General features: G+C 45.2%; 1 protein-coding gene across 1 annotated transcript in view; it reads left to right on the forward strand.

The window, feature by feature from the left end:
• LOC121839172 (basic proline-rich protein-like) overlaps positions 1 to 379 on the forward strand; it is a 1,083-nt gene extending 704 nt beyond the window's left edge. The window contains exon 1 of the mRNA XM_042296579.1: positions 1 to 379. This exon is cut by the window's left edge and continues 704 nt beyond it. Within this exon, the coding sequence (XP_042152513.1) occupies positions 1 to 379 (379 nt within the window).
• The last annotated feature ends 12,107 nt before the right edge of the window (positions 380 to 12,486 follow it).

Genomic DNA, 12,486 nt, shown 5'->3' on the forward strand with positions numbered 1-12,486 from the left:
ATCCCCCAGGAACCCACCCCTCAGGAACCCATCCCCCAGGAACCCATACCCCCAGGAACCCATCCCCCAGGAGGAGAGGAAGGAACCCATACCCCCAGGAACCCATCCCCCAGGAACTCACCAGGAACCCATCCCCCAGGAACCCACCCCCAGGAACCCATCCCCTCAGGAACCCATCCCCCAGGAACCCATCCCCCAGGAACCCATCACCCCAGGAACCCATCCCCCAGGAACCCATCCCCTCAGGAACCCATCCCCCAGGAACCCATCCCCCAGGAACCCATCCCCTCAGGAACCCATCCCCCAGGAACCCATCCCCCAGGAACCCATCCCAAGCAGAGAGGGCCAGGTGATCCCGAGCAGCAAATGTATGTTATAATTTGGGACAACGTGAGTTTCCATCGGGCTGCTCAAGTCCGCAATTGGTTCCGTGACCATCCCAGGTTTCACCATTTCTCAACCCGATTGAGGAGTTGTCAGCATGGTGGTGGAAGGTGTATAATCGCAAACCCCACAAACGTATGACCCTTCTCCAAGCCATGGAGGAGGCCTGTGGTGACAGTCCATTCCAGCAGAGTCCTGTCAGTGGGTGGATGCGTCATGTCAGAAGATATTTCCCCCGTTTTCTGGCCAAGGAGGATATCGCCTGTGATGTTGATGAAAATCTGTGGCCGGACCAAAACAACAGACATGACTGATTTAGCTTTTTCAATGGAGTGTTTGTTTCTTGACTTATTTGCCTGCATTTGAACCTTTTCTAAATCTATTCTTTATCTACATACAGTATAGTAGTATAAATAGGACTATTTTTCTTTCTTTATATATGCAACATATATTTACTTTATTTGGGGATTTGTACTGTATGTGTGCTTACGGTACGCTGTTTGACATGTATGGAGTCATGTTGAACTATAAAACTACAATTTCAGCATTTGTGTTCTTGTTTGTGTTCTTGTGTTCTGACAGTAGTGTTCTTGTTTGTGTTCTTGTGTTCTGATAGTAGTGTTCTTGTTTGTGTTCTTGTGTTCTGACAGTAGTGTTCTTGTTTGTGTTCTTGTGTTCTGATAGTAGTGTTCTTGTTTGTGTTCTTGTGTTCTGATAGTAGTGTTCTTGTTTGTGTTCTTGTGTTCTGATAGTAGTGTTCTTGTTTGTGTTCTTGTGTTCTGATAGTAGTGTTCTTGTTTGTGTTCTTGTGTTCTGATAGTAGTGTTCTTGTTTGTGTTCTTGTGTTCTGATAGTAGTGTTCTTGTTTGTGTTCTTGTGTTCTGATAGTAGTGTTCTTGTTTGTGTTCTTGTGTTCTGATAGTAGTGTTCTTGTTTGTGTTCTTGTGTTCTGATAGTAGTGTTCTTCTTTGTGTTCTTGTGTTCTGATAGTAGTGTTCTTGTTTGTGTTCTTGCATTTGTTTCTTGTTTGAGGAAAACACAACAAAAATATACAGTTTAACAACAACATCTTCGTTTTTACACTGAAATATGTTCTGATAGTAGTGTTTTGAGTGTAATCTCGGTTGTCACTAAGTTAAAGTCATTTGATGTTCGTGTGCGTGTCTCATTTGTACGCCGAGGAACATTTTGAGCGGGGAGAACATTATTCTGATTGCCGAGTTTCATTTTTGCAAGATGTCTGTGATTGTTTGGGGGAAATTGGCTAGCTGTTTTGTGTTTGGTGTTTAGAGTAACTGAGATGTAGTTTCAGGAAACTTGTGTTAACAAATTAGGAAAAACTGCTATAGACTGACTGACCTCCCCAAACTTGGTTCTACTTTTCTCGGTGACATCAGCCGTTGAACTGGGTTCACCCACCGCAGAGTGACGAATTCCCTCCACACCATCCCCACCCATTCACAGCTCACCTTCTCTCTCTTTCTCAAAATAATAGCTTTCTGTACCACGGGTTGGCTGAAGTGTAATAGTGTGGTGTAGTGTAATAGTATAGTGTAGTGTAGTGTAGTGTAATAGTGTAATAGTGTAAAAGTGTAAAAGTGTAGTGTAATAGTATAGTGTAGTGTAGTGTAGTGTAATAGTGTAATAGTGTAAAAGTGTAAAAGTGTAGTGTAATAGTGTAGTGTAATAGTGTAGTGTAGTGTAATACTGCAGTGTAATAGTGTAGTGTAATAGTGTAGTGTAGTGTAATAGTGTAGTGTAATAGTGTAAAAGTGTGGGGTAATAGTGTAGTGTAATAGTGTAGTGTAGTGTAGTGTAATAGTGTAGTGTAGTGTAATAGTGTAGTGTAATAGTGTGGTGTAGTGTAATAGTGTAGTGTAATAGTGTGGTGTAGTGTAATAGTGTGGTGTAATAGTGTAGTGTAATAGTGTAATAGTGTAAAAGTGTAGTGTAGTGTAGTGTAATAGTGTAGTGTAATAGTGTAGTGAAGTGTAGTGTAATAGTGTAGTGTAGTGTAGTGTAATAGTGTAGTGTAATAGTGTAATAGTGTAAAAGTGTAGTGTAGTGTAGTGTAGTGTAAGAGTGTAGTGTAGTGTAATAGTGTAGTGTAATAGTGTAATAGTGTAAAAGTGTAGTGTAGTGTAAGAGTGTAGTGTAGTGTAATAGTGTAGTGTAATAGTGTAGTGTAATAGTGTAGTGTAATAGTGTAGTATAATAGTGTGGTGTAGTGTAGTGTAATAGTGCAGTGTAATAGTGTAGTGTAATAGTGTAGTATAATAGTGTGGTGTAGTGTAGTGTAATAGTGTAGTGTAATAGTGTAGTGTAGTGTGATAGTGTAGTGTAATGGTGTAGTGTAATAGTGTAGTGTTGTGTACTAGTGTGGTGTAGTGTAATAGTGTAGTGTAGTGTAATAGTGTAGTGTAGTGTAATAGTGTAGTGTAATAGTGTAGTGTAGTGTAATAGTGTAGTGTAATAGTGTAGTATAGTGTAATAGTGTAGTGTAATAGTGTAATAGTGTAGTGTTGTGTACCAGTGTGGTGTAGTGTAATAGTGTAGTGTAATAGTGTAGTGTAATAGTGTAGTGTAATAGTGTGGTGTTGTGCACTAGTGTGGTGTAGTGTAATAGTGTAGTGTAATAGTGTAATAGTGAGGTGTAGTGTAGTGTAATAGTGTAGTGTAGTGTAATAGTGTAGTGTAATAGTGTAGTGTAATAGTGTAATAGTGTGGTGTAGTGTAATAGTGTAGTGTACTATTGTAGTGTACTGTAGTGTAATAGTGTAGTGTAAAAGTGTGGTGTAGTGTAATAGTGTAGTGTAATAGTGTAGTGTAGTGTAGTGTAATAGTGTAGTGTAATAGTGTAGTGTAATAGTGTAATAGTGTGGTGTAGTGTAGTGTAATAGTGTAGTGTAGTGTAATAGTAGTTGTAGTGTTGTTGTAGTGTTGTGTACTCGTGTGGTGGAGTGTAATAGTATAGTGTAGTGTAGTGTAATAGTGTAATAGTGTAGTGTAATAGTGTAGTGTAATAGTGTAGTGTAATAGTGTAGGGTAGTGTAATAGTGTAATAGTGTAGTGCAATAGTGTAGTGTAATAGTGTGATGTAGTGTAATAGTGTGATGTAGTGTAATGTAATGGTGTAGTGTAATTGTGTAGTGTAGTGTAATAGTGTAGTGTAACAGTGTTGTGTAGTGTAGTGTAATAGTATAGTGTAATAGTGTAGTGTAATAGTGTAGTGTAGTGTAACAGTGTTGTGTAGTGTAGTGTAATAGTGTAGTGTAATAGTGTAGTGTAGTGTAGTGTAATAGTGTTTTTTAGTGTAGTGTAATAGTGTAGTGTAGTGTAATAGTGTAGTGTAATAGTGTAGTGTAATAGTGTAATAGTGTAGTGTAATAGTGTAGTGTAGTTTTATAATGTAGTGTATGAAGTGTAATAGTGTAGTGTAACAGTGTTGTGTAGTGTAGTGTAATAGTGTAGTGTAATAGTGTAGTGTAACAGTGTTGTGTAGTGTAGTGTAATAGTGTAGTGTAACGGTGTAGTGTAATAGTGTAGTGTAGTGTAATGGTGTAGTGTAATGGTGTAGTGTAATGGTGTAATGTAGTGTAGTGTAGTGTAATGGTGTAGTGTAATGGTGTAGTGTAATGGTGTAGTGTAATGGTGTAGTGTAGTGTAGTGTAATGGTGTAGTGTAATGTTGTATTGAAATTGTGTAGTGTAATGGTGTAGTGTAGTGTAGTGTAATGGTGTAATGTAATGGTGTAGTGTAGTGTAATGGTGTAGTGTAATGGTGTAGTGTAATGGTGTAATGTAGTGTAGTGTAGTGTAATGGTGTAGTGTAATGGTGTAGTGTAATGGTGTAGTGTAGTGTAATGGTGTAGTGTAGTGTAGTGTAATGGTGTAGTGTAATGGTGTAGTGCAGTGTAATGGTGTGGTGTAATGGTGTAGTGTAGTGTAATGGTGTAGTGTAATGGTGTAGTGTAATGGTGTAGTGTAATGGTGTAGTGTAATGGTGTAGTGTAGTGTAATGGTGTAGTGTAGTGTAATGGTGTAGTGTAATGGTGTAGTGTAATGGTGTAGTGCAGTGTAATGGTGTAGTGCAGTGTAATGGTGTAGTGTAATGGTGTAGTGTAGTGTAATGGTGTAGTGTAATGGTGTAGTGTAATGGTGTAGTGCAGTGTAGTGTAATGGTGTAGTGTAATGGTGTAGTGTAATGGTGTAGTGTAATGGTGTAGTGCAGTGTAATGGTGTAGTGTAATGGTGTAGTGTAATGGTGTAGTGTAATGGTGTAGTGTAATGGTGTAGTGTAATGTAATGGTGTAGTGTAATGGTGTAGTGTAATGGTGTAGTGTAATGGTGTAGTGTGATGTAATGGTGTAGTGTAATGGTGTAGTGTAATGGTGTAGTGTAATGGTGTAGTGCAGTGCGCACTGCTTCATTACATGTAAACAGACCATATCCTGCATGCAGTGCTGAACAGACAGACAGACAGACAGAGGTGTGTTTGTGTACAGTGCCCTCCTCTGTCTGTGATCTGGGCAGTGCCCTCTCTCTGTCTGTGATCTGGGCAGTGCCCTCTCTCTGCCTCTGCTCTGGGCAGTGCCCTCTCTCTGTCCCTGCTCTGGGCAGTGCCCTCTCTCTGTCCCTGCTCTGGGCAGTGCCCTCTCTCTGCCTCTACTCTGGGCAGTGCCCTCTCTCTGCCTCTACTCTGGGCAGTGCCCTCTCTCTGCCTCTACTCTGGGCAGTGCCCTCTCTCTGCCTCTACTCTGGGCAGTGCCCTCTCTCTGTCTGTGATCTGGGCAGTGCCCTCTCTCTGCCTCTACTCTGGGCAGTGCCCTCTCTCTGTCTGTGATCTGGGCAGTGCAACTCTCTCTGTCTGTGATCTGGGCAGTGCCCTCTCTCTGCCTCTACTCTGGGCAGTGCCCTCTCTCTGTCCCTGCTCTGGGCAGTGCCCTCTCTCTGCCTCTGCTCTGGGCAGTGCCCTCTCTCTGTCTGTGATCTGGGCAGTGCCCTCTCTCTGCCAGTCTCTACATTATCCTTACACCACCTGATGGCAGACGGCTGTACTGATAGATAGCGAGTGAACTGCTCTGCTCGACGTGGTTTAAGGTTTTACACACACAGCTCGTTAAGGCCTATTTGTGCCTCTGTCAGTCGCCAGTTTTGGTACAGCAGAGTAGCAGAGGGACTGTGAGAGCAGAACAGGATAAGTGAACCACACAGTCAGAAGCTCTGCTTTCATCTGGCCTTGTGGTTGTTGCTGTTCACGCCAGTTAACGGTAGCAACGGCGGGTTGTGGCGAGCCAGTTTGTTTTACGTAGCTGTTCTCTGCTCCTACTGTTTATGGTTTATGAGCGATGAACTATGCATCGTGACACATATGGTAGACCGTATTACAAACACACCACACAAGCCGTACTCTGAATACCCACAACAAGGAGCCCACATCGTCAGTGAGTACAGGGTTAGTCAGGGTTAGGCAAGGAGGCAGGATGTGGGGATTTTCCTCTCTGACCATCAGATGACTATGGAACAGCTAAGAAGGAAGACACACTTCAGTGGACTCTAAGAACAAGGTGGTCTGAACCAGGCTTAGGGTTGAACCAGGCTTAGACTTGGGGTTGATCCAAGCTTAGGGTTGAACCAGGTTTAGGGTTGAACCAGGCTTAGGGTTGAACCAGGCTTAGGGTTGAACCAGGTTTAGACTTGGGGTTGATCCAGGCTTAGAGTTGAACCAGGTTTAGGGTTGAACCAGGTTTAGACTTGGGGTTGAACCAGGCTTAGGGTTGAACCAGGTTTAGGGTTGAACCAGGTTTAGACTTGGGGTTGAACCAGGCTTAGGGTTGAACCAGGTTTAGGTGTAGGGTTGAACCAGGTTTACGGTTGAACCAGGCTTAGGGTTGAACCAGGTTTAGGGTTGAATCAGGTTTAGGGTTGAACCAGGCTTAGGGTTGAACCAGGCTTAGGGTTGAACCAGGTTTTGGTGTAAGGTTGAACCAGGTTTAGGTGTAGAGTTGAACCAGGTTTAGGGTAGAACCAGGTTTAGGGTTGAACCAGGTTTAGGTGTATAGTTGAACCAGGTTTAGGGTTGAACCAGGTTTAGGGTTGAACCAATTTTAGGGTTGAACCAGGTTTAGGTGTAAGGTTGAACCAGGTTTAGGGTTGAACCAGGTTTAGGGTTGAACCAGGTTTAGGTGTAGGGTTGAACCAGGTTTAGGTGTAGGGTTGAACCAGGTTTAGGTGTAGGGTTGAACCAGGTTTAGGTGTAGGGTTGAACCAGGTTTAGGGTTGAACCAGGTTTAGGTGTAGTGTTGAACCAGGTTTAGGGTTGAACAAGGTTTAGGTGTAGGGTTGAACCAGGTTTAGGGTTGAAACAGGTTTAGGTGTAGGGTTGAACCAGGTTTAGGTGTAGGGTTGAACCAGGTTTAGGGTTGAACCAGGTGTAGGGTTGAACCAGGTTTAGGTGTAGGGTTGAACCAGGTTTAGGGTTGAACCAGGTTTAGGTGTAGGGTTGAACCAGGTTTAGGGTTGAACCAGGTTTAGGATTGAACCAGGTTTAGGTGTAGGGTTGAACCAGGTTTAGGTGTAGGGTTGAACCAGGTTCAGGTGTAGGGTTGAACCAGGTTTAGGTTTAGGGTTGAACCAGGTTTAGGGTTGAACCAGGTTTAGGGTTGAACCAGGTTTAGGGTTAACCAGGTTTAGGTGTAGGGTTGAACCAGGGTTAGGTTTGAACCAGGTTTAGGTGTACGGTTGAACCAGGTTTAGGGTTGAACCAGGTTTAGGTGTAGGGTTAAACCAGGTGTAGGGTTGAACCAGGTTTAGGTGTAGGGTTGAACCAGGTTTAGGTGTAGGGTTGAACCAGGTTTAGGTGTAGGGTTGAACCAGGTTTAGGTGAAGGGTTGAACCAGGTGTAGGGTTGAACCAGGCTAAGAAAACAAATGAATAAGCCATATTTTAATTCAGAGATGTCTTCTAACGGGTAATGAAATAAACTGTGGTTGAATGAGAGGACAGACAGTCGGACAGACGGACGGACAGACAGACGGACGGACGGATGGACGGACAGACAGACGGATGGACGGACACGGACGGACGGACACGGACACGGATGGACAGACATGGACACGGACAGACAGACAGACGGACGGATACGGATGGACACGGACACGGACAGACAGACAGACGGACGGACAGACGGACGGATACGGACGGACAGACGGGGACGGACGGACACGGACAGACAGACAGACAGACAGACAGACAGACAGACAGACAGACGGACGGACAGACAGACGGACGAGCGGACTGACGGAAAGATGTCAATACCGACCTTCTCTATGTCAATACCAACCTTCTCTATGTCAATACCTGCCTTCTCTATGTCAATACTGACCTTCTCTATGTCAATACTGACCATCTCTATGTCAATACTGACCATCTCTATGTCAATACTGACCATTTCTATGTCAACCCCGACCTTCTATATATCAATACTGACCTTCTCTATGTCAATACCGGATGTGACGCACTAACACACTACTTGCACTATGAGCAAACCCACAGCGGCATCTGAAAAACCCTGTCACACTCATCAGGATGTTGTGATGATCAGTTTCCTGTTCCTGTTGCTCTTCCTGCCCTTTTTCCATTCGCTGCTGACACTCCTTTGGGTGCGTTCCAAAACTCATCATGGTTCCTAGCTGTTATATGAAGTCACTTCCTGTACTCCTGGGTGGCCGGACGGGAGAGAGACAGAGAGAGAGGGGGTGATGGGAAAGAAGGGAGAGAGGGAGAGAGTAGGGGGGGAGAGAGAGAGAGAGAGTAGGGAGAGAGAGAGAGAGTAGGGGGAGAGAGAGAGGGAGAGAGAGAGAGGGGGAGAGGGAGAGAGAGTAGGGGGAGAGAGAGAGAGATAGAGGGGGATGTGAGAGAGAGTAGGGGGAGAGAGGGAGAGAGAGTAGGGGGAGAGAGAGAGGGGGAGAGAGGGAGAAAAAGAGAGAGAAAGAGAGAAAGATTGAGAAAGAGAGGGGGAGAGAGAGCAAGAGAGAGAGAGGTGGAGAAAGAGAGAGAGAGGGGGAGAGAGAGGGAGAGAGAAGGGGAGAGAGGGGGAGAGAGAGGAGAGAGGGGGAGAGAGAGCAAGAGAGAGAGGGGAGAGAGAGAGAGAGAGAGAGAGAGGAGAGAGGGGGGAGAGAAAGCAAGAGAGACAGGGGTAGAGAGAGGGAGCAGTACATCAGATCAGTAGGAGACTATTATATAGTTGTCTGCCTCCTCTCCTCTCCTCTCAGCACTGTGACCGTGGCCGGGAGTTAAGAGATAAGAGACTGGTAAGTATCAACAAAACTCAGGCTGTACTGGAATGACCCCCTTCAAGTGATCTTATCCAACCAGCTCTATCTGTTATCACACAGCCACTCACTAGACCTCACTGGACATCTTAGTAACAACCTCACTGAACATCTCTGGACATCTCACTGGATCTCACTGGACGTCTTAGTAACAACCTATCTGGACCTCACTGGACGTCTTAGTAACAACCTCACTGGACGTCTTAGTAACAACCTCACGGGACATCCAAGTAACAACCTCACTGGACGTCTTAGTAACAACCTCACTGGACCTCTCTGGACGTCCAAGTAACAACCGCACTGGAACTCTCTGGACGTCTTAGTAACAACTTCACTGGACCTCACTGGACGTATTAGTAAGAACATCACCGGAACTCTCTGGATGTCTTAGTATCAACCTCACTGGAACTCTCTGGACGTCTTAGTAACGACCTCACTGGACGTGTTAGTAACAACCTCACTGAAACTCTCTGGACGTCTTAGTAACAACCTCACTGGACCTCACTGGACGTCTTAGTAACAACCTCTCTGGACCTCACTGGACATCTTAGTAACAACCTCACTGGAACTCAAATCAAATCAAATCAAATCAAATGTATTTATATAGCCCTTCATACATCAGCTGATATCTCAAAGTGCTGTACAGAAACCCAGCCTAAAACCCCAAACAGCAAGCAATGCAGGTGAAGAAGCACGGTGGCTAGGAAAAACTCCCTAGAAAGGCCAAAACCTAGGAAGAAACCTAGAGAGGAACCAGGCTATGTGGGGTGGCCAGTCCTCTTCTGGCTGTGCCGGGTGGAGATTATAACAGAACATGGCCAAGATGTTCAAATGTTCATAAATGACCAGCATGGTCGAATAATAATAAGGCAGAACAGTTGAAACTGGAGCAGCAGCACGGCCAGGTGGACTGGGGACAGCAAGGAGTCATCATGTCAGGTAGTCCTGGGGCATGGTCCTAGGGCTCAGGTCCTCCGAGAGAGAGAAAGAAAGAGAGAAGGAGAGAATTAGAGAACGCACACTTACATTCACACAGGACACCGAATAGGACAGGAGAAGTACTCCAGATATAACAAACTGACCCTAGCCCCCCGACACATAAACTACTGCAGCATAAATACTGGAGGCTGAGGCAGGAGGGGTCAGGAGACACTGTGGCCCCATCCGAGGACACCCCCGGACAGGGCCAAACAGGAAGGATATAACCCCACCCAGTTTGCCAAAGCACATCCCCCACACCACAGAGGGATATCTTCAACCACCAACTTACCATCCTGAGACAAGGCTGAGTATAGCCCACAAAGATCTCCGCCATGGCACAACCCAAGGGGGGGCGCCAACCCAGGCAGCATGACCACATCAGTGAATCAACCCACTCAGGTGACGCACCCCCTCCAGGGACGGCATGAGAGAGCCCCAGTAAGCCAGTGACTCAGCCCCTGTAATAGATTTAGAGGCAGAGAATCCCAGTGGAAAGAGGGGAACCGGCCAGGCAGAGATAGCAAGGGCGGTTCGTTGCTCCAGAGCCTTTCCGTTCACCTTCCCACTCCTGGGCCAGACTACACTCAATCATATGACCCACTGAAGAGATGAGTCTTCAGTAAGGACTTAAAGGTTGAGACTGAGTTTGCGTCTCTGACATGGGTAGGCAGACCGTTCCATAAAAATGGAGCTCAATAGGAGAAAGCCCTGCCTCCAGCTGTTTGCTTAGAAATTCTAGGGACAATTAGGAGGCCTGCGTCTTGTGACCGTAGCGTACTTGTAGGTATGTACGGCAGGACCAAATCAGAGAGATAGGTAGGAGCAAGCCCATGTAATGCTTTGAAGGTTAACAGTAAAACCTTGAAATATGCCCTTGCTTTGACAGGAAGCCAGTGTAGAGAGGCTAGCACTGGAGTAATATGATCAAATTTTTTGGTTCTAGTCAGGATTCTAGCAGCCGTATTTAGCATCAACTGAAGTTTATTTAGTGCTTTATCCGGGTAGCCAGAAAGTAGAGGATTGCAGTAGTCTAACCTATTAGTGACAATAGCATGGATACATTTTTCTGCATCATTTTTGAACAGAAAGTTTCTGATTTTTGCAATGTTACGTAGATGTAAAAAAGCTGTCCTCTCTGGAGGTCTTAGTAACAACCTCACTGGACGCCTTAGTAACAACCTCACTGGACGTCTTAGTAACAACCTCACTGGACGTCTTAGTAACAACCTCACTGGATTTCTTAGTAACAACCTCACTGGACCTCTCTGGACGTCCAAGTAACAACCTCACTGGAACTCTCTGGACGTCTTAGTAACAACCTCACTGGAACTCTCTGGACGTCTTAGTAACAACCTCTCTGGACCTCACTGGACGTCTTAGTAACAACCTCACTGGACCTCACTGGACGTCTTAGTAACAACCTCACTGGACATCTTAGTAACAACCTCACTGGACATCACTGGACGTCTTAGTAACAACCTCACTGGACGTCTTTAGTAACAACCTCACGGGAACTCTCTGGACGTCTTCGTAACAACCTCACTGGATGTCTTATTAACAATCTCTCTGGACGTCTTAGTAACAACCTCTCTGGACGGCTTAGTAACAACCTCACTGGACCTCTCTGGACGTCCAAGTAACAACCTCACGGGAACTCTCTGGACGTCTTAGTAACAACCTCTCTGGACCTCACTGGACGTCTTAGTATCAACCTCACTGGAACTCTGGACGTCTTAGTAACGACCTCACTGGACGTGTTAGTAACAACCTCACTGGAACTCTCTGGATGTCTTAGTAACAACCTCACTGGACCTCAGTGGACGTCTTAGTAACAACCTCATTGGACCTCACTGGATGTCTTAGTAACAACCTCAATGGACCTCTCTGGACGTCTTAGTAACAACCTCACTGGACCTCACTGGACGTCTTAGAAACAACTTCACTGGACATCTCTGGACGTCTTAGTAACAACCTCACTGGACATCTTAGTAACAACCTCACTGGACCTCACTGCACGTCTTAGTAACAACCTCACTGGACGTCTTCGTAACAACCTCACTGGACGTCTTATTAACAACCTCTCTGGACGTCTTAGTAACAACCTCTCTGGACATCTTACTAACAACCTCTCTGGACTTCACTGGATGTCTTAGTAACAACCTCACTGGACGTCTTAGTAACAACCTCACAGGAACTCTCTGGACGTCTTAGTAACAACCTCACTGAACCTCTCTGGACGTCTTAGTAACAACCTCACTGGACCTCACTGGACGTCTTAGTAACAACCTCACTGGACCCCTCTGGACGTCTTAGTAACAACCTCACTGGACCTCACTGGACGTCTTAGTAACAACCTCTCTGGACATCTTACTAACAACCTCTCTGGACATCTTACTAACAACCTCTCTGGACTTCACTGGATGTCTTAGTAACAACCTCACTGGACGTCTTAGTAACAACCTCACAGGAACTCTCTGGACGTCTTAGTAACAACCTCACTGGACCTCTCTGGACGTCTTAGTAACAACCTCACTGGAGCTCACTGGACGTCTTAGTAACAACCTCACTGGACCCCTCTGGACGTCTTAGTAACAACCTCACTGGATATCTGAGTAACAACCTCACTGGATGTCTTAGTAACAACCTCACTGGACCTCACTGGACGTCCAAGTAACAACTTCACTGGAACTCTCTGGACATCTTAGTAACAACCTCTCTGGACGTCTTAGTAACAACCTCTCTGGACATCTTACTAACAACCTCTCTGGACATCTTACTAACAACCTCTC

This window comes from Oncorhynchus tshawytscha, linkage group LG14 (assembly GCF_018296145.1).
Source record: "Oncorhynchus tshawytscha isolate Ot180627B linkage group LG14, Otsh_v2.0, whole genome shotgun sequence".
NCBI lineage: Eukaryota > Metazoa > Chordata > Actinopteri > Salmoniformes > Salmonidae > Oncorhynchus > Oncorhynchus tshawytscha.